Source organism: Chaetodon trifascialis, chromosome 15, assembly GCF_039877785.1.
Source record: "Chaetodon trifascialis isolate fChaTrf1 chromosome 15, fChaTrf1.hap1, whole genome shotgun sequence".
Taxonomy (NCBI): domain Eukaryota; kingdom Metazoa; phylum Chordata; class Actinopteri; order Chaetodontiformes; family Chaetodontidae; genus Chaetodon; species Chaetodon trifascialis.
The window spans coordinates 20,459,245-20,480,871 of record NC_092070.1 but is presented as its reverse complement, the minus strand read 5'-3'; the positions used below and the strand labels follow the sequence as shown (position 1 = coordinate 20,480,871).

The following is a 21,627-nucleotide window of genomic DNA, read 5'->3' as shown; positions in this document are numbered from 1 at the left end:
TTTCCACGAAGATCATTCATCCCGTTCTGCTGTGGCACAGGAAGCTGCTACTGTTTTCCGGTGTTTTGCTCTCTTTCACACAAACAATTAGTTCTTCGGCCTCAGTAAATCCACAGGCAGGCTCGAGACCCCCCCCCCGATCTTAAAGGCGAATGCGGCTCCCATAATTTTAGATTCTGCTCCCACTTTCTTTAGTTCTTTTGCTTTTACCCTTACAGGACCTCCCAAGGAGACACCTAGACTTAAGTGTATGCTCTCATATGTGAGTGTGTGTGTTTCCACGAGCTTAAGACTCCCCCACAGCTATGACTTATAGCCCACGTCGACAGCCAGTTATTCATGCGTCCCTCCAGGCCCCTGCATTAAAACTGCCTTCTTTATCACCCCCCGTCAGCTTTTGAGCTGATCACGCCACAAATCAGGCAAGTGTCCCACAGCCACCAATGAATCAAACATTTCCCCACGCGCTTTACTCCAACAATCTAATTTTCCACAGGAGGAGATTTGTTTGGCTGCCTTTTAATGGAGGTGATCATTTTACGCTCCTGTTTTACAGCCCTGTGAAGGATTTCAAGCGAACATGTACTGTAAGGTTGACCTGGTGGCAACATGGCAACAGAACACGTAAAAGCAAAATGAATTTCCTTTTAAATAATGTGTAAAGAGTTGGAGGGTGTCCAGCTCCCAGCGCTCCGCTGCTCCTTCCTCAGACTGAATGGGAACATAAAACACTCTGGCAGGAATTCAGCCGCTCTCCAGCTGAAGACTGTGGCCGCGCCGAGGGTGTGTCCCCGCTTTGATGGGACTGACGGGCCCTCAAATAATTCGAAACCCTGAAACCCCTCAAATAAAGGCAAGAGTCAGCACCATCTGTTAGGTTTTAACATAATCTTCCTAATCAATTCCTTCCTCCGATTTGTCCGAGGAAGGAGTTAGATTTTCATGTCTGCTCATAAAGCCTACGCATCTTTCATTGATAGCGTAGTATTTATTATAGACAGGGCCTCTTGTGTTAACAGACACTGAATTGCTCCTTTGTTCCTCTTCCTGGTCTATTGAGTGGAGTGTCTGTTGGAGAGGGGACCATCACCAGTGTGGGATGCCGTTATTTGCTTCTGTGCAACCATTCGCCTCTCTGGCCATAACTCCGAGCTCGGTGAGCATGTTTCTCACACCCCTCACTCCAGCTGGGGACAGGAAACGACTGTCTGTCACTGTCGGGCTGTTGTGTCTCGTGAGCGTTGCGATGGCAATGTGTAGGGACGGCAAGAATGCAGCACCCAGATGCTGGATCTCGAGGAATCCCCCTGCTGACGCAAGGCCGGGCAAGAGGAATCTGCTGCCACATCCCCGTCAAACCAGAGGCCAGGCTGGCGCTCAACACAGAGGAATTATTTGGAAACTACAGATCATTTTATTGTTTAACCAAAGAACAACCCCCGGGCCTTCTTTCTTTTTACGGGAGCAAACTGTTAAAGACATATCACATGCTACCACAAATATATCTGTCGAAATAAGGAGGAAAGTTGTTCTAAGTTTCGAATAGAATCGATGTGCTAGATTACTTGATAAGATGCAGCAGTGGCAGGTTGCATAATCAAAGGAGAATATAAATATTAACTCCTCAAATGTAGGATTTTCCAGCGCCTTTGATGTCATTTCACCTTTTGTCTGGAGTGTAACGTTAAACAGCATATGTCCGCTGCAGTATGTGACGCGAAAGCACTGATCAAAGACCCCTGAGACAGATCAGTCACATGAGCCCGCTGTGAGACGCAGACAGCCCGAACCGTCATGAATTAAATTACATTTAAAACTCACAAGGGTGAGGAAGGACGCCGTGTTTCCGTATTGCCTTTAAACTCCCAGAAAAAACAATATGATTATCTTTTGTCATTTTTGGATGGTTTTCTCAGATGGAGAAGAGCTTCAGCTGTAGGTGTCAAGTTTCACCTCATTCTATGTTGAGACCTTCGTCTTCCACCACAGTTTTGTCTTTATTAACATTTGCAGCTGCGGACTTAATACCTTATTTTCACTGTCATGACTCAGCTGCTGATAAGCCATCATGCCTGCACAGTTATAAGGTACTTGTACTTTACTTGAGTATTTCCATTTCCTGCTGCTTCATAGGGAAATATTTTCACTCCCCTACGTTTTATCTGACATGACATTTTATCTTGGTACTTTCTATGTTGAGATTTCACATAAAAAACATAAGATAATCTTATTTTACACAACATGTTGTTAAAGATCATTAAACATCTTGCTTGGTTTCAGATGTGAGCTCTTCAGCCAAGGACACATTTTCTGCATTGTTTCATTTAAGTGACCTCACATTACCTTAAATTGTCCGATATTTCACAATAAGAGCAAAGATTAGAGAAAAGTTCAAAACACAAATCTGGATTTGTCTGTCCCAACTTTGATCTTCCTTCTTCCATAAATCATCACGCAACAGCTCAAATTTGTTTTGTGACCCTTTGGAAGGACCTGACCCCTGATAATTACCTAACTGAATATAAAGTAGTTCAAGCTGGTTCCATCTCAACCAGCGACAGCAGTAAATGCATTAATGCAGCTGTGTGAATATCTAATGATATCATACTGTGTATACTTTTACACGGCTTTTACTTTCAAGCACATTTTGCCACTAATACTTGTGCTAGTTTACTTAAGTAAGTTTTGCAGGACTTTTACTTGGAATGGAGTATTTTTAAATTCTTTTATTTTGTACTTAAACTTAAGAAAAGGATCTGAACACTCTGAGCAGCTCTTTATCAGACACTAAGTTGCCAGACGTAGTGCAAGAACTAAGAGCTGCAAGTTATTGTTAGAAACACGCCCAATTAATAACTAATTTAAAGGATTTAAAGCCATTAGTTACAACATGTAAACCCTTATTATGTGTACCTGCGTTTACACAATAGGACACTTAAGAACCTTTCAAGCCACGATCATGCAACAGTATTAATTGACATAACTGTTGCAGTGCATTGCAAGTGAAAGGGCGTGAAAGGTGAGGAATCCACCCATGCTAACCCTGTCACCATCCTGAAATGAGCCATAGACAAGGACGGAATGTGAAAGTGAGCTCATAACAGCTTGATGAGCAGAAACCAAGAGGAGCTGGAATTTCACTGAGAGTCCAACTGGCCTATCAGCTCAGTGCAATGCCCATATTAGGCTGTTATGCCGTGGCATGCACCTTATGCTTGTCATGAAGATCGCCATGCGTGTCGCTCAGAGAATTCAACTTGATTGCTTGGGTTGGAGAAGTCCTGGAAAAACCGACTTATATAACCAACGGTTAATAATCATACGTTTGGGCCTCTCTCCTCCTAATGCTACGTTATCTGCTGCCTGCACAGAAGTCTCCTTTCTAAACCCAAATTATAGGCCAAAAAATTCTTATGTAATAATTACCGAGTATGATAAATCGTCAGCAAATGTTTGCCCCAGATACAGCTACGTCTACAGGATCATGCAGAGCAGCACGTTTCCCAGAGCCTTCGACTGACCTTTGATCTATGGAGAGATTTAATTGCCGCCTGCCACAAATATGTCTGAGAAATTTACCAACATGTCACTCTGACCTCTTCTATCTCTGTCGAAATGTACCTTGGCCTTTAACTCTCCCTCTAATCGCTTAAAAGACAAGAGCATTACAGCATAGATAGAGTATTAGCACAACAGGAGGAAGAAAGAGGAGAATTTCTCATTAGCAATAAAACGAAGGGTCACTAACACGACAAATTAGGGAGTGATGTGTGATAAGCACGTAGCACCACTTAGAGCAAGCAGAAGCACACTTCAGGGACTTGGCTTCTGGTCATTTTATGCGAAGGAAACGATGCTGAGAGGTGATAAGACCCAGATGGTCCTTGGGAATGTTTTGCATCTGCATCCTCAGCTCAGACTGGGAAGTCGTGTGGAAGAAGTAAATTTACATTACCCACTGTTTATTTGGAATAAAACAGAACTGCTGGTGATAATAAATAACTCTCTCTGGTGCTGACAGAGCCAAAAAGCATTTTAGATTTTAGGAGGCGTATTATTCTTCTTTAATTTGCTGTGCAGTTATGGTATCTGACTTTCACTCGTACTCGCTCCTTTGATCTGACTCACAAAGAAAGAGTAATATCTGGTCTGCAAACATTAACGGGACCACATTAGCTAGCATTAGCCAGCTTCTGGTCAGACCAGACTGAGTGTACTGAACCGAGCAAAGTTTTATGTCTTCTGAAAAGTGAATTAGTATTGCTTTAATGCAACAAAGAGCAAATGGTCTATTAACTTTCTTTTTTATCTTACTAGGATCTGAATAAGAATCAGAGCTGGATTTATTGGCCAAGTATGTTTGCACAGTCAAGTAATCTTAAACCGTAGTATTTCTCCGACACTGAAATTGTACGCTTTCTGTTGGTCTAATCTGGTGTATCATCAGCGTGTTGACGAAATCCTCAGAATAAACTGCAGTTTTCTATACGCTGAACTGCCCCACCTTAACACTAACTATGTAGGTTACTCATGTGTTGTCGCGTGAGATATTGCTTTTGACAGCTAGGCATTTGAAAAACTTCAGAGATGCTTTGGCCGTGAGTAAGAGTTTACCTTCACCACCTTTCTTAACGTATAAACTAACTGGAATTGACAGGAATGACGGCAGGAAGTGGAACAAAAAAACAAGCAATGCTCGTTACTCAGATACTCAAAGCTGCTGGACTTATGTAAGAAATATGAGGTGGAGTTTTTATTCCAGGGCAAGGCCATCTTTGTCTCACTCCAGTTTTTTATGAACAGAAACTGTCCAGTAATCAGCCAATGAGAAGAGCGCAGTGTTGATGAAAACAATGCCAAACCAAAACAGGTATGACAGAAATGAAGACAGGTGACATTTCTGCCTACTCAGGCGTGTGAGAAAGGTATTTGTTGAGGTAATAATAAGGCTCAACGCTCGACTGTGGGAGCGTGGGACACACCGGGCCTGTGCTGAGAGCAGATCACAAAAGGAGCTGAGGAAATATGATCTAAAGGCGTCAGTGAGAGAAGGGGGGGAGAAAAAAGGCTCATGGTGATAGGCATTTACCAGGTTTGCATGCCACAGGTGTAACACTTTATGTCATTGTGTTCTTGGCTCCTGGGAACTGAAAATCAAGGCAGTGATTATACAACTGTGGTATGAGCTGGCAGAGTGGGTCGCGCTCTCATAATAGCAATTGAAAGTCTGTCTGCCAAAGTATCACTGCAGCCTCCCTTCAACTGCAAGATTATGCAAGTTAATAAAATAGGTGGGGTATCCTCCAACGCCAGAGAACAAAAGAAAACAGCAACAATACAGACAAATATCAGGACACGGCTTCATGAGTCAGGCCTCACTGCTGCATATCGCAAGTGCAGAGCAGTAGATTAACTTTTGTGTGAATTGCATGAGGAAGTGGGTTTGGTAAGCATTTGCACATGAGAAAAACACAGGAAAGAGCTTCATAAAAAAGAGACAGGCGCACGTTTGACTGCAAGATGCAAACGAGTTTCTTAAATAAATGGTGTGAAATGCACTGTGTTCATGTTTGTGGGAAAGGCCGTAAAGGAAGTCTGGCCAGGTACTGTCTTGCATGCTAACACGATGCATCATGTTATTTCCACACGCTTAGTTACAGCGTAGCCAGACCCAGCTGTAAACAGAGGGTATCCAGGTAACCAGGTGGTGGGTGGAGTGCCCCGCTGATTTCATCAGTTTCTCTGGGAAGGCAAGAAGGCACATGGGGATGCATTATTTAAAAGTGATTCAGACAAAGAGAGAGAGAGAGGGGGGGAAGAAGAAGCAATTTGGCGTGGAGGACTGGGCCGAGCGAGAGCGGTAGTGCTAAAACATGCCTGCATTTACTGCCAGCAACTCTTTTTGCATGATATCGGGTAAATACCAGCATGGTTGAGTCACTTGCCATGCCCCGACACACCACCCATCACTTTCACCACATCACAGCTGAGGTACTGATGCATGGAGCGTCTGGCATTCTCCGCCTGCTGCACCTGGAGGAAGGAGACAGGGAAGAAAGACAGATAAAAGAGTGGAATGTGTCCTGCTGGACACAGTTATGAAGTAAAAATACAGCTACCCATTATGTAAAGAATATTGTTTAAGATTTTTGAGCTGATGTTAAGAGTTAACGCACTTCTTCTGTGCATTCACATCTTCCTGGTGCAACCATACACGTCTGCTTGCTCCGACTGTATTTTCCCAGCCAGACCAGGGACCTGACCCAGCAAAACTCCCCTGATGAGATCTGCAGTCTAAATTTCTCCTGTATGTTATCTAACTAGCCGGATCTCACAACGGAACAAGTCTCCGATACATAGTTCAGATACGTTTGTGTACAATGGCGGTGCAGCTGCAGGAGGTATGCATGCACACTGAAACTGTCCCGCTTTGACCTTCAGCTTAAGCCTTGACTAAAGCATCGGCGCTCTGAGCTAAATAAAGGTCAGGGCTAGTCCCGGGACAAACTCGAGTGACTGAAGGCCAAGAAAAGAGCAGGAACAGGATGTCCCCAATCAATGCATAAGAGAGAAAGAATGCCTTGAGCAGCCGATTCAGGACAGCGGGGACGTTTCCCATGACACAATCCCTGCCGTTTCCTGGAGCGCTGAGGTTTTTATACACTAACTGGTCATGTGGAATGCAGAGCCGGCAGGTCAGGCGGTGGCCCTGAGGCTCACAGCTGACGTAGAGCCTCGTGTCCAGCAGGCTACCATAACCCCTGCATCATCCCATATATCAAAAACTCTGGGAAAATATACATATATAAATGATGATGTACTTCTCATAGCAGGACCTGAGGGACCTTTAACCTTGCTTTGGGATGGAAGTTTGGCTAGACCCCTCCCTTGGGCCCACAGCAAGACTGCAATGTTCCTGCATTTGAAATATGGCTGTATTTGTTTCTGTCTCTCTGGTCTCGCACCAAGCACAGTGACTTGCGGATTTGCAGCTTCCTCATTAAAAATACTTTCAGACAGATTGAATTCCTCTCTTTCTTAAGAGTATAACAGGCATGCGAGTACAATTCTTAAGCTATTCGCTAGGAATAAATCATTATAATAAAGTTTGAGCTTGTTATACTAACAAGTCTTGAGGAAACTGTACTCTGTAGATTAGAAATGTCAAATGTGCTGATTCTGCCTCTGCGTGTTCAAAACCATTCATACTTTCCACACGTCCTCTCGTCTTTCAGCCGTGATGATTTTCCCAGAAAGGAGCGAGCCGCACTCCCTCCGTATTATCTCGTGAAAAACACACTGCGGATTTCTCAGGCTCTCTCTTTACCCATTATTGAAGTAAACCTGCCATACGTCGTCAGAACAGAAGTATTAGCCGGAGCCACAGCTCTCGTCAGTCAGCAGTTTATAAGCGGGCGTATAAAGTTATAGCTCCTTGGTTTGGGTTTTTATCATCCTGGATTACATTCTCAGAGGAGGGAATTCTTTCAATCTCTCACTCAAGTCCCAGTTGTCCTGTAGGCTCGATGGTTTTCACAGAACAGGGGATACTCTCTATTTTTACCACATTTATCTCACATAAGAGCACCGTGTCTAACTGCAACACACAAGCCCAAAACCTCTCTCAAACACTGACAGTTTACTTTGGACATTTAATATACCTGTGAGCAAAGAGCTGCAGTAGACACATGCATACATACGATCGTGAAATAGAAGAAACTCTGGAGGGACACCAGAAATAACATGTCTCCGAGCAAAAATGTTTTCTAAGCGAAGGAGTTGAGAGGCTGCGGACTTTGATGAATTACTGGAGCTGAGGCTGAAGAGAAAGGATGTAGATTAAATGTATCTGTGAGCTGAGAAGAGAGGCAGGAAAAGGTCGCAGACACAGAATCTCATCAGAAGCATAATAATAAAATCCATCAAGTCTAGACCAAAGCAGTCAAACTGCGGTTTTACGAATGAAACAAAACCTCCCAGACAGGTAGGGAGGCATTCATTTGATATCAGACAGAAACGCTGCAGCACTTACAGACATGGAGGCAACGGCAGACAAAAACACCAATCAGGGCATGAAATGTCTTTCACATTTGTCCTCGAAGGGATCACTTATTGTCAGCTGTGTCACTACTTTCCTTTGCTGCAGTTTCAGGTGACTCAATACGTATTCTTTTAATCAAAAACAATGCTTTTAATTCACCAAATTTCTGAGCTGCTCCACAATCCATGTAACTCAGCCCCTGGCGACTGCAGAAGCAATTCCCGACCTGTACCCCTGCTGAGGTAGGAGTATCTCGGAAAGTGTGTCTCGGGTTTCAATAACACATTTGAAGCACAGTTAATATGTTTTGTTGCTTTAAAGCTTGTGCTCGGCGATGCTGTCTGTCAGCATCCCCGCTGCTCAGGCTGAGGTTTTGCTCCAGATGCGATCACCCGATCAAGTGTTTTATTCTGAAGCCAAATGAGCCTTTATTTTGATGTAATGTACCCATCAAAGAGAGCCCTTTCTTCTTTCTCTTTCTAGGCTGATGGATATTGTACCTTGGCAAAGCCTTTGATCTGATCGGCTTTAAAAGGTCATTAAAATGTTTTATCTTGTACCTGCATAGTGAGGTTGTATAGTGAGAAAAGTGAGGTCTGCGTTATTCAATTCTGTTGAAACACTCTTTACCCAGCCATAGCGTGACATTTAAGCTTTGCCACATCCACCACAACACGTCATCAGATGTTTCACTTCTGCTCATCATTCTCACATGGGACATCCTGCCATGCACACCTGCTTCTGAAGCCACTCAGTGCTGTCACAAACCTCATGTTGTGTCTGCACCATGCATTCGTTACACTTGTTTGCCCGGTGTGACTCCCTTAGCCTGGACCTCCACAGGCTGAGCGCATGACACCAGGAAGCTTTTCTCCTGAAGCTGTAGCACACACTTCTTTTGCGGTTGGCACTGCAGCCAGGGTGCAGAATCCATGACTGCCCCTGTTTCATGCATTTCCCCCTCCAGCACGAGGCCAGCCTGCTGCCTTTACTTTTCTCCCAAAAATGCCACAAAGACACACGGCTGTGCACGTGGGATGCCTCCGCTCTTTCCCCGAGCAACTGCAAAATCTTCAGAAATCTGTTTATTTTCGGTGCTGTCGGCCAATCTTGTCAAAGAGGTGTTTTAAAGGCTTTTCCAGACCACTGTGCACCTCCACTCGACCTTCTCTTGGCAATTACTGGGCCACAGGGAGACTGTAGGCCACGTGTAGCAGGAAGCTGCCCAACTGCACTAGACCATGGACTAGACTGTACCATGCTGTCAGGACGGATTCTGATAAAACTAGAGGATGAAGTGCAGCCTGTACTTCTGAATACATGTTAAATGGAGGATAAGAGACAGAGAGCTTAATGCAGAACATCATGAAACTAAAGCATTTTATTTTTCACTCAAGTTAAAGCAATTTGCACACGATCACCACAGAAACTTGGATGCACTTCATCCCCTCCTCTGGATCAGTAAAAATGCAACATGCATACGTGCACACGGCAAGGTACTCTTTTTGTATTCAGGTTTTACGACCCTAAAGAAGATAAGCATTTAATGGCAATAACGAATGGATGCATAAAGTATGCCATAAAATGAGCTAAAACTCAGTTATGTCTGAGGTCAAGCAGTTCATGGCTCTTAACAATGCTTGGGAGTCGCAGATATTTGAAAGAGGTTCAAGGCCTGCTGTTATCTGTCCTGCAGACTCTGGGACAGCAGCCAAGCTGATGCCATCTCAAGGCGAGGAACGCAACAAAATGGCAGGAAATTCCTACTTGGTTTGCTCCCGTCAGCAGAAGAAATTCTTTTAAATCAGGCAGCTGAAATGTTGTATAAGGATACAAGTTCTTCTTCTTGACTGACATGGGATAGTGACCAGAAAAAATGCAGAAACTATGACGATTCAAATGCCTTAAAATAATATCTGTGAACAGCTTATAACAGGTAGATGTTTATAAGTATTGGACTTTACACAAACTCTGAGAGCCTGGCACTAGTTTGTACCAGAGAATTGTCGCCACCTACTGAAAACTCACTCACATGCACATAATGATGCACTCACACAACATATTTTCCAGTCACCACTCAAATTTTGCATTATGGAGTACTTACACGGAGTAATAGACACTTCTGGACCTGGGCTTTGGTTGACGTTTCTTGCTTTAAAAAGGGCCAAGAATCCCGTTAGTTTTGTCTCAGTGCAGCTGTTTTATTCACAGATTTGCCTTTGTTGGACATGCCTAAATCCAAATCAAGTGATGTGGATGACAAGACTTATAGCTATTATTAGTTTCGCACTCGAGTCTCCTGAAACAATTGATTTTTTAACACATATATAAACCTGAATCCTGAAATCTAATATAAGAGTTTCCCTCAACACAAACAGGAAAAGGATGCAAGTCTTAAAGACCTTTAATGAAAGACTTTCCCTCCTTGATCACTTAAACTCAAACCCATTGTGCCCCTTTCTGGACATTCTCGGCCTTCTTGTCTTGATGTGGTGGTGGAGCAGCCAGAGGTTAATGTGACTTTACTCATAGTGTGGTTGAGGAGCGCTGTGATGATATTTTGCTGCCACCTGCTGCTCATATTAGTGGTGCAAATCAAAGGATAAAGTGGTTTAGTGGCATAGAGCAGTTTTTCTGAGCGCTGCTACTCTCAAAAGTTAAATTTAATTTCAATTAATAAGGTCATACAACCTCACAGCAGCTGCAGAAAGTCTTGCGTACAAGTCAAATAATGTGTTTAATTTACTTTGACACTGATCATTTATGTCAGTGGAAGCATAGACAAGTCCATGGTGGCAGCAATGTTTCCCATGTTTCAACAGAAAAACTTCAACTACAAGGACATGAGAAAAAAACGGGTGGACTGCAGGTGGCTGATAACGGCAAGATGTTTAGAATTAACTGGCCTTGTAATTACGAATGACGTAAAAACACTAAAAACAAGCTTTTCCTAATGCCTTGTCCTCTTTTCTCCGCATGCTCTCTGTTGAAGCAGCACTTTGGTGAGACAAACTCAATGGACAAGAAGGTGGTTCTGATCACAGGCTGCTCCTCGGGAATCGGCCTCAGCTTGGCTGTCCGGCTAGCCTCTGACCCCGACAAGACATTCAAAGGTGAGCAGAGCTGATGTGGACCACTCATGGTCTTTTGCTGTATTCTTTGTATGTGAAACCGTCCGCTTAGAGAGCTTGCACCGAGGGAGGAACTGTTGGTGCGAAAGCAAAACCCATGGAGACACTCTATGCTTGTTGAGTCCAGCGTGTGAATTCCTTTTTACATCCATATCAAAACGTGCCATTAAGCGCTGCTTTCTGTTTGTTTTCTGGTTTTTAGTCTATGCCACGATGAGAAACCTGGCCAAGAAGGAGCGTCTTTTAGAGTGTGTGAAAGGCCTGCACAGGGATACCTTGGACATACTCCAAATGGACGTGACCGGCCAGCAGTCCATCCTGGATGTGAGGGACAGGATTGTGGAGAAACGTGTGGACATTCTGGGTATGCTCATGTGCCTGTGCGTCCTGATCCAGACTGTAATTTGCCTGTGCTGATGGGTTAATCCTTTTGCAGTGTGCAACGCCGGTGTGGGTTTGATGGGACCGCTGGAGGTGCAGTCCTTGGACTCGATGAGGCAGATTCTGGAGGTCAACCTCCTTGGTACCATCCAGACAATCCAGGCTTTCCTACCGGACATGAAGGCTCAGGGCCAGGGTCGCATTCTGGTCACCGGCAGCACTGGAGGGCTTCACGGTGAGTGAAATGTTCCACATGTGAGGCTTTCGTCATGATTTGGTAGAAACCGCCAAAACAAATCATGCTGATGCTTGCCGCCATGCTTGAAATTGCCAAAATAACTCATGCTGTCTTGCAGGTCTGCCTTTTAATGAGGTGTACTGTGCCAGTAAATTTGCAATCGAGGGGGCATGTGAGAGTTTGGCTGTCCTCCTGCGACACTTCAACATCCAGTGAGTTTTAAAAGTCGATTCCTTAATTTAGAGGCTCTATTAAAGCCAACTGTTGATTAAAGCAGACTTTCGACTTGGTGCTTCATCCCACAGTGTGAGTCTCATTGAGTGTGGTCCAGTCAACACTGACTTTCTGGTCAACCTGCAGAAGGCAGAGCTCGGTGATACGTCTCTCCAGCAGGTCGACACCCAAACACTCAGCCTCTATGAAAAATACCTGCAGCACTGTGGTTCTGTTTTCCAAAATGCCGCACAGGACACTGAGGACATTGTAAAGGTATGTCTGCATGAGACAGAGGTGGAATTATACGATGCAGCTCCACATTCTACATACAAAATCAATGATGAGCTTATAAAAAAGATATAAGGATGTTATATACTACTTATATATTTCTATTGTGCAGTAGTACAAAGACACCATGTTTTATTATTCATGTTTTGCACATATGCACACAAATTGCACACACATGCATGGAACAATAATAATTCTCCAGTAATATAATTACTGGTCCAATTTGCATATTAGTACCTCAGCCTTGGACACCTCTACATCTCTCTGCTGTCGGGTGTTTGTTTTTGTCTACAAGGTATTTCTGGATGCCATCCAGTCACCCAGCCCTGCATTCAGATACTTCACCAGCGGTGTCATGCCACCTCTCACCACAATGAAGATCACAGAACCAGATGGCCTGCGGTACATCAGCGCTATGAGCAAAATCATCTTCTCATCGGAGGAACAATAATTTTCCACATGCCTTGTTTTCAACCAGGCTGCTGCTTCATGTGCAGACTTGCCTTGTCTTTGTGTGCAGAGGTTAATGTTTGTCTCTCCCACTTCTGATGTCTGATATAAAGTTAATGCACTGACTCACTGCGGCTGCTTAACTGGAAAGGGCAGTGAGTTCAGAGTCTTTCACAGCAGGGAGTGACTGCATGGTTATGTCACTTATCATAAGCTGTATTCCTTAACACAATAGAAAGGTGGAAATGTAAAAATAGACCATTTTCTGGTTGGTGGAGAAATATGTGATAAGGATTATGTTTTGAGTGATACAGCAGCTTTTGTCATTGTCATCTGAAGGTGTCCTAACCACACTGTTTTCACTGGAATAGCTGTGCTTCCAGACAGGTTTTTACCACATTGTTAAAGGGAAAACAGTCCAAGAATTTTCTTATGTAATTTGTGATTGGCTATTTTAAGCACAAGGCATAAATAAATAAAATAAAATGAATGAGGTTTCTCCACTTTATATTGTAGGTTGTATTTCTTTCCTAGTGCTGAAATGCTTCTCTTAAAATGCCCCCTGAGGAATAAAACGCAAAGTATTTGAACTGAAATGAACAACATGACTTTGGATAAAATCCATCATACCCTCACTGCAGGCTGTATTGAACAGGCGTACCTTAATTACTCTCTCTTGCTCCAGGAAACACTATGACTATGTCATAATCTGGGTTAAGGGTCACAAGGAATATGTTGTGAGAAACACAAAGAAAGCTGTGAATATGCATTTATGATAATGTCAGGCATAGATGAATTAATAAACAGGAGATACTGTATTTTGTTGAAGTGGAACAAGCACATAGAGATCTAAAAGAGGTCATCTAAGAGCAGTGAAAAGTTAAGAAATGAAGCTTTACTGTCTAAGCTCGACCTTTGAATCACTGAACTGTATAAAGTTCAGGCATCAAAGACTGTGAGAGCCGGCTGGAACTGCATCCACCCCCTGCGTCATTTTAGGCTCGGGGTGGGGCGGTTAAGCCCATGAGTGTGTTCTCTTATAACCCGAGACGGGTTACCTTGTCTGTACCTTACGTTTCTACCTATCTTTGATAGGATTGACTGAGGATCTCTAATCCCTCCCTGATCAAGTGGCCTAATTCCAGCCTGAGGATCCAGTTCCGGCTGGGTTACCGCTCAGCCACTTAATAGAGCAGCACTAAGAGGTGTCAGCATAATGAGGCTCAGATAGGGGCTGCTGTAAAATGCGCTAAAATTAAATTTAATTTTAGTTTTCTTACAATCATAATTCAATCATAATCGTTTTAATTAAGGCCTATCACAATGCTGCTGTGTGGTGATATTTGCATCACTGCTCTACTTTAATCATCACAGTCGTAGATGATGGACTTTATTGCTCTATAGAACCAAAGTCCAGGTGAGTCACATGCACACCATCATTTAGACTTTGGCTTCTTTAAACCTCCCTGTCAACTCAGCAGTGGTTCCAGATCAGTGATCATATGTGCCAATAAAGCAACAACTCTGTATAAAGGTGAAAACGTCTCAACTCTGTGCTGCGTCATGGCTTCAAAACTTATACTACTATTACCTCCAGTGACAAACATAAAGCCATTTTCAATTAGAATATTGCATTTGTAAAAATATATATGTATAATTAAATAAAAATTTAAAAAATCTAACTAAAACCTTTGAGTGCTTTTGGTTCACAGCAATATTACCTGTCCTCCCACCTTCACCAATCACAAATGATTAAGGCCTCACCTATCAGTGGCACCAACGCCAACTCTTAAACTGTATCAGCGCTTGCCTTTGATTGGCCAGAGCCAGCGGCGCCTCCTGCTCCGTCAGCGCTGTGATGAGGGACTGAAACAAAGCCGCTGCTGCCGCTCGAGGTCAAACTACCGGCGCGTCTCCTGAAGCAGTTTTTAACCTTAAGCTTCACCATGAACAACAAAACAGCCCCCCTCCTCCTGAAGGCGCTGCTGGAGCTGTCTGAAGCCCACTCCTCAAAGGTTGTGCGAGGAAACACTAAAAGAGCGAACATCAGGTGAGATGATGGGATTTTAGCGCAGAGACGCGTAATTCGGATGTTTCTTTAAATTTCCAGCCATATTTTGTTATTATGAACTGACATGATGTCCGGTGTTGGAGAAGTGTGCGTAAGGTAGACACAGCCGCAGTCACGTGACTCTTCTCTACCTTTTGGTGTAGCTTAAAATTAAATTAAATTCAGCGTTGCTGCCCGGTTTGTTTCCTGAGTGAGAAAATGTGATGGAAATAGTGTTAATGAGTGCTTGTCTTCCCTTAAATCGGCTCCATATCTCTAAATTGGGGCTCATACATTCAAACTCTGAATTTATATCATAAATACTGAGAGTAAACTCTGTTATTCTGAAGCTCACCTGGACAAAATGCACAGGAAAATACAAATTCTGCCTTCAGATGGCACTGTACTGCTCACTGAGTAAACCTAGCATGTTCCCTGTATGTTTCTTCCCATTTACATGTATATTTGTATATTTTCCTTCCCTTCAGACACCTGGGCTCCGTTGGGTCCCTGGTAGCAAGAAGGGCCAGCCTGCCTCTCTGCCCCGCCACCCCCGTCAGCACGCAGAGCCGCAGCTTCATCAACCTGGCTGCTCCCATCAGCACCCGCAGGATGGAGTACACCGAGTGCCGGACATTACAGTGAGTGTCCCCATGTGAAAAAACAGCTGAAATTAGGCGACAAGAGCCCCTGAAACATAGATATACAGGCTTTGTTCATGCTCATTTTTTTCTGGAGTAGATGTGAAATAATAAGCCAATGAATCAATGATCAGAAAATTAATATGCAACTGTTTTGATAGTTAAAAAAAAACTTTTTAAGCAAAAAGACGTTAAACATTTTCAGTTTCAAGCTTCTCAAACGTGAGGATTTCTTGCTTTTCTTTGTCTTGGGTGACGACGCACTTAATTTCTTTGGGTTTTGCAGATAAATCCATAATTAATATAATTGTTACAATTTTCTGTTTTAATTTCAACTTTAGTGAATGTTTAGCAAAAAAAAGTGTTTTTATATTTGTATTTTTTTTTATTATTTATATGACTATACTTCTGTTTTATTGTACTTTTAAGCACACTTTTAATGCCCTTATTGTTAGTTTTATCTTATCTCATTTCATTGGATGCACTTGTCCTCAGGTACACTCCGGAGCAGATCTACAGTGTGGTGGCCGGTGTGGACCAGTACCAGCACTTTGTTCCCTGGTGCAAAAAGTCTCGGGCATTTAAGGGGAGAAATGGTGACATCCGGGCAGAGCTCGAAATAGGTTTCCCCCCCATAGTGGAGCGCTACACCTCTGAGGTCACCGTCGTCCCAAACCACAAAGTCAGGGTGAGTTCTCATTTTGGTCGCTCCAGAAAATACAGAGGACAAATACCTCATCAGCACATGGCTGGATTCTTGATTCTGTGCATTGTAACAGCAATGGGGCTTTGACCTCATTGCCTTTTGGTACTCAGTGATGAGTAAAGGGTAGTTTCTTTTGAAACAGGCTGTGTGCACTGATGGATCCCTCTTCAGCCATCTTGAGACAATATGGAGGTTTTCCCCTGGACCCAAAGACCTACCAGAATCCTGCAAAGTGGAGTTCTATGTAAGTACTTGAGATGAGATAAGTATCTGACCCTGAGTGCCAGGAGCAAATCACGTTTTTCTGCAGCCACGAGTGACTCGCAGGTTTGCTCTGACGTCACCTGAATGTGCATGTCCGCCTAAATCATCCACCCAAATGAATCATTTGCATATATTTAGACACCTGCACCTGCCTGGACTTTTCACTCCACTGGTCCCTGTAGGCTATGTTGCCTTTCTAAATTATGTCCAGCACCCCAAGCTTTCCAGGTGATATCTGTAATGCATGTTGTATGTAATGTAGGTTGCTTTCAGTAATTTTAAACATTTCCACACATGCAGTAATGTCACTGCAGCAAATATCGTGAGGTATTTAAGCAGCAAAACTAAGATCTGGAGTTACAATCTTAACAGGACAGAGGAAACAGGATACACAGAATGAAAGTTTTAGCTTCTAGAGAGCTCTGATGGAGCTCAGGACGAATGGAGAGATTGGGAAAAGTAGAGTTTTGCAATGAAAATAGAATAACTAAAACGAGAAAGCATAACTCCTGTGGGACCAGTTCGCATGCTGGAGGTGAGACTAAGTCCAAATCTTTGTTCCTGTATCATTGTGAATGGATTACTGACTGAAGGAAGTGGAGAGTAAAATCTCATTATGCTCTAAATTTAGTCTTTGCGTTGCATGCTGGCATCCCTGAAGGCCTGAAATAGCTGTGAGGGAACAGCATTAAGGAGCTGATGACAGAAGTTTGACCTCCATGTTTTTCTCAGATTACCTCAGGGTCAGCCAGGAAGTGGTTCGATGTCAGTCTTAAATAAGGGAGATTATCAATGAACGTTTGAAGGAAGTGAAGCCAGAGATTTTCATGATCTGCAATTTTCACCCCAACATAGATCTGACAGAGACGTGGGTCAGATACTTGCAATAAATCTGCTGAACTCACAGAGTCTCACAGACGTTCGGCTAACATGTTCGTGTCCCTGTTGTGTCCTCTGAAGGTGTCATTCGAGTTCAAGTCCCTGCTGCACTCTCAGCTGGCCAGCGTGTTCTTTGACGAAGTGGTTAAGCAGATGGTCGGCGCCTTTGAGTCACGGGCAGCAACGCTTTACAGGAACCAGCAGGAGGCGCCACTGAGGAGGCGCTCAACATAAGGCGACCCCCTTGACCGCCCCTCCATCCACATCTGCGAACCAAGCCCTGCTCAACCTTCCATCAACACTTGTCTTACACAAGAGACTGGATCTTCTTTTCGCACACACTCATCTGGTTGAAATGCACATGAAATCCACATAAAGCTATTTATCGATAACCCACGAGCTAATTTATTTGCTTTCTTGTACATATATTTATTTTAGGGATAGGAATAAACGCATGGTTGCAAATTATGTTGAACACAAATGCTCCTTTGTAAAACTGTGTGAAAATGTGCAGACTCCCACTCAGGGCTGAAACATCTGAAAGTCATGTCCGGCATTTTCTCTGTCAGTGGAATTATAAAGCTCTTATTTTGGTAAACTTGTGTCCAAGCGTGGTTTATCTTGCATTTTTCACACCCCAGTGTCGTGGATCATATCCGTAACTGCCAACTCCTTGTTGTGTTTGGGCAAAAGAAAATGTGTGTCCAGAACAGTTGCGTAAGCACAGCACCAGTGACCTGAAGCCGCGGTCATAACGTCCCTCCCGTCAAACTGTTCAGCTTCTGAGAACAAGCAGCGTTACTCGGTTAGGTCATGGTCTGATTTTATGTTGAGAAACTTGTAAAAGGTCGTAGTGCAGATTACACAACATTTTCACAGCACAGAGGTCAACTGCTTCTGCTACACTCATTGCCACAAATTTGTCCCTTTTTTTTTCTCCATTACTAGCAGAAGGAAATTGAGTACAAAAGCACTGACATCATGTCAGGAATTCTGATCATACTGGCTGAAAATGTGAATGAAACAGAATGTACAGGAGTCTGTCCTGGTGGTGCTGGTGTAGACGCACTGACACATGCTGCATTCACAGACATCAGGAGCTCATAAAGCTCAGATATACGACATGAGATATATGTATTTAATGACAAGCTATGCAATGAACACTTATTTAAGCAGCGTGGCATGCAGTGTGTTTGAGGCAGTGTTGAGTGAGTGCTGTGCAAAGCTGAGTTTTTAATGATTTTCATTTCGGAACAATCATTGACTTCATTACAAACGTGCAATTTCAAAAAGCACAAATGTGCGATGTATGGAAGACATTTCAAGCATTGCACACTGAAGTAAAGAAGCTGAAACTTTTCAGAAAAGAATAAATAATGAAAAGTCTCTTTTTTATCCTGCATTTAATTTTTAATTTTTTTTATTTTTTTATGTCTTGCTATGAGACAGGAATACAAGCACAAAAGAAAAGTGACCTTTCCTCAGTGTGATGCAGATACTGCTTAATCTTGGTGAATGATTTCTTAAATGAATTAACATACACAAATCATGACTCAGCAAAATCAATGATTCAAATTCATCGTGAGAATCAGCCACATTGCTCAAATGAGGCCAAAAGTCTCAAAAACAAAGTGCTTCAGCTTCAAAATAATGCATGGATTTTTATTCAGTGAATGATTATCATACTTTACTCCAACAATATTATCAGTTTGCACCAACATAATGTAACAGTGTAAATGATGGTGTGACCCAGTTAACCTGCTTTGTAAAAGACAAGGCGTGTATTCAATACATATCTGTAGATCTCTTAGTTCCGTGTTTGGGGACACGTTGCAGAATGCCCTCTTTGAGCAAGGCTCCTAAATCAATATTGTCTGAATGATTATCATTAATCACTTTTTGCATTTCCGTGTGCTTTCCCAACTCTCTCACTAAAAACACCAGTTCTGTTTAATGGGTGTTACCTAAAACTGGTGTTTCTTGTTTTGCACAATGTCAGCTGAAGTATAAAGGGGAAAGACTTGCCAGAGAAAGACTGCATTGAAGCAGAGATTTCAAAAGCACGAGGATGAAGAGGATTGCAGTCCTGATTCTGGCGTTCAGCTGCTGTCTATGTGAACCGCAAGCTGACGGAAACACTGGCAGACTCCATCAGTGCTCAGGTTCAGCCAGCTGCTGTGACATCTGCTCCCTCAGTTCCATAACTCAAAACCTGGGAGCCATGGGAGAGAAAGCAGCAAACATGGCGGAAAAAATAACGCTCCTGGAGGCTAAGCTGCAAAATACTGAAAAAGACGTCCTGGAGCTGCGGAGCCTGACTGGAGGTAGAGCTCGTGTTTGGATGGGTTATAATCACAGGATATGATTCTTCACATTATTCCTTACTTCTGATGCGTTTGTGCTAATTTGATGCCCTCAGGCAAACCTCAGGTGGCCTTTTCTGCAGCTCTCAAGGAGTCTGGCTCTGGAAACACTGGACCGTTCACCACTGCTACCCCACTGCAGTATAAGAGGGTCTTCTCCAACACTGGCAATAGTTACAATCCTTCAACAGGTACTGTATGATTCAGAGAGAAAGAGACAGAGGGAGAAAAGAGAACTCATGAAATTCAAACCTTGTTTTGGCAGGCATTTTCACAGCAACGGTCAAAGGAATGTACTTCTTTCGATTCTCCATGTTCAACAATCTCAATCCTGTAGCCAACTCTGTTGTGAGCCTCATGAAGAACGGCGAACGGCTCACATCTGTCTGGGACACCTCAGGGTCTGATGCCAACGACATGGGCAGCAACGCTGTGGTCATCCCCCTCGAGGTGGGTGACAATGTGTACGTGGAGCTCCAGGCAAACAGGGTAGTCTATGACGATGCTATGAACTACAACACCTTCAGTGGTTTTCTGATCTTCACCACATAATTCAAACAAGATTTCAAGTCTGCACGGACCCTCATGCTTTTACAGTCAAAGCAATATGTTCACTTTTTATACTGCAAACTGGTACTTTGGGAAATGGAACACGTGATAATATGATGAAAAGATGATGTGCTGGTAGGATTTAAGAGCAAGCTAGGAAATGTAAATGCAATTTGTTTGAGACATTGTATTAATGATGCCCAGGTATAAAATAAATACAGTATCAAGCTTTCTTTGCACAATGCCTGTATCTCTGTTTTCATCTCATAATGTTTTGATTTTATAGTTTGAAGCTACAATGCATGTGTATTAACAGTGTGGCTATTTGCACTGAAGGTAAAAATGCACATAAGAATGGTGTCTGTGAGGTTGCATGCATTTTTGTTTTGAACCCATACGTAGAATCTAGCCGTTATCAATAACTGGGCAGAGTAGATAGTCAGTGGGCTTAAAACCCAAATTCAGAAAGATCGTTTCTGTTTTAAAACTACTGACAGTCATTCGTAAACATCAAACCACTAATTCCGCCACAGGCACTTGCTGTGTACACGAAACAAGTACGTTTCGAAATAAGAGCGCAGACAATATATAGACCATGCCACAAGACCACGGTTAACTGCAGCTCATGCCAGTATGAAAAACATGTTAATCACATTGTCCAAAATATTCACACTGCTATTATCATTTTGTTTCAAATGTCAACTATCCACAGATTTGATGAGATACATGATAAACATTTTAACGCTTGTGTGATAAGATGTATGAAAGCTGATTTCAAACAGGCAATCTGCTGGACTACCCCATAAAGGGGCCTTATACGATTTCGCGCCTGCGCAGTTGGCTACAACTGGAAATGGGCGAATTTAGCGCTTAGCGTGCAGCAACTTTTTAGAACTTAATTTTTTAATGATATTCAAACGAGTGAATGCCTGAAAACATCACGGTCAAAGTAAATAATTATAAACTCCATTGGTGTTTAATCAGAGCTGGAACTTTACAATGTTACACGCGGTATTTCCTTGTGTTTCTTTGCTTTCTTGTGGTTAGCTGCTGTTGTGCTGTGGTGAAGTGAAATAGATTGTCATAGTTGTAGAACTACGTGTCATTAGCATTGCCCTTGCTGTGAAACAATAATACAGGAGGAAAGTATGGAAACTCACGTGTTTGCGTGTCAAAATAAAGCTTCCCACAGGTGACACTGACACCATCCTTTTAACATCAACATCATAGGTGCACATTCCTGCTTCCCATGAGACTTCAAGACACGTATGTCCTCCCACAATACCAGCAGTGCCCCCTTCTCCATCTCTGACACCACCACCTACCTAAATACGAGCCTCTCCTAATCTTCCTAGAACTTCTGGAGGAATCTATGGAATCTTGTGCATCTGTAGATTAAGACCACTGTTACACACCTCCACTTCCAGTTT

General features: G+C 43.1%; 3 protein-coding genes across 3 annotated transcripts; all 3 read left to right on the top strand.

Moving 5' to 3' along the window:
• Nucleotides 1-11,057: 11,057 nt before the first annotated feature.
• hsd17b1 (hydroxysteroid (17-beta) dehydrogenase 1) lies at nt 11,058-12,746 on the top strand. The gene is made up of 6 exons (XM_070981480.1): nt 11,058-11,154; nt 11,375-11,536; nt 11,609-11,788; nt 11,910-12,003; nt 12,097-12,280; nt 12,591-12,746. The coding sequence occupies exons 1-6, from the start codon at nt 11,058-11,060 to the stop codon at nt 12,744-12,746; spliced, it is 873 nt and encodes a 290-aa protein (XP_070837581.1).
• A 1,875-nt stretch (nt 12,747-14,621) lies between these two features.
• On the top strand, nt 14,622-17,883 carry LOC139343552 (coenzyme Q-binding protein COQ10 homolog, mitochondrial). Its single transcript, XM_070981274.1, has 5 exons — nt 14,622-14,795; nt 15,284-15,436; nt 15,932-16,124; nt 16,285-16,386; nt 17,367-17,883. The coding sequence occupies exons 1-5, from the start codon at nt 14,692-14,694 to the stop codon at nt 17,517-17,519; spliced, it is 705 nt and encodes a 234-aa protein (XP_070837375.1). The 5' UTR covers nt 14,622-14,691; the 3' UTR covers nt 17,520-17,883.
• Nucleotides 17,884-19,313: 1,430 nt separating this feature from the next.
• Nucleotides 19,314-20,396, top strand: LOC139343884 (complement C1q-like protein 2). Its single transcript, XM_070981722.1, has 3 exons — nt 19,314-19,609; nt 19,705-19,839; nt 19,914-20,396. The coding sequence occupies exons 1-3, from the start codon at nt 19,354-19,356 to the stop codon at nt 20,198-20,200; spliced, it is 678 nt and encodes a 225-aa protein (XP_070837823.1). The 5' UTR covers nt 19,314-19,353; the 3' UTR covers nt 20,201-20,396.
• The last annotated feature ends 1,231 nt before the right edge of the window (nt 20,397-21,627 follow it).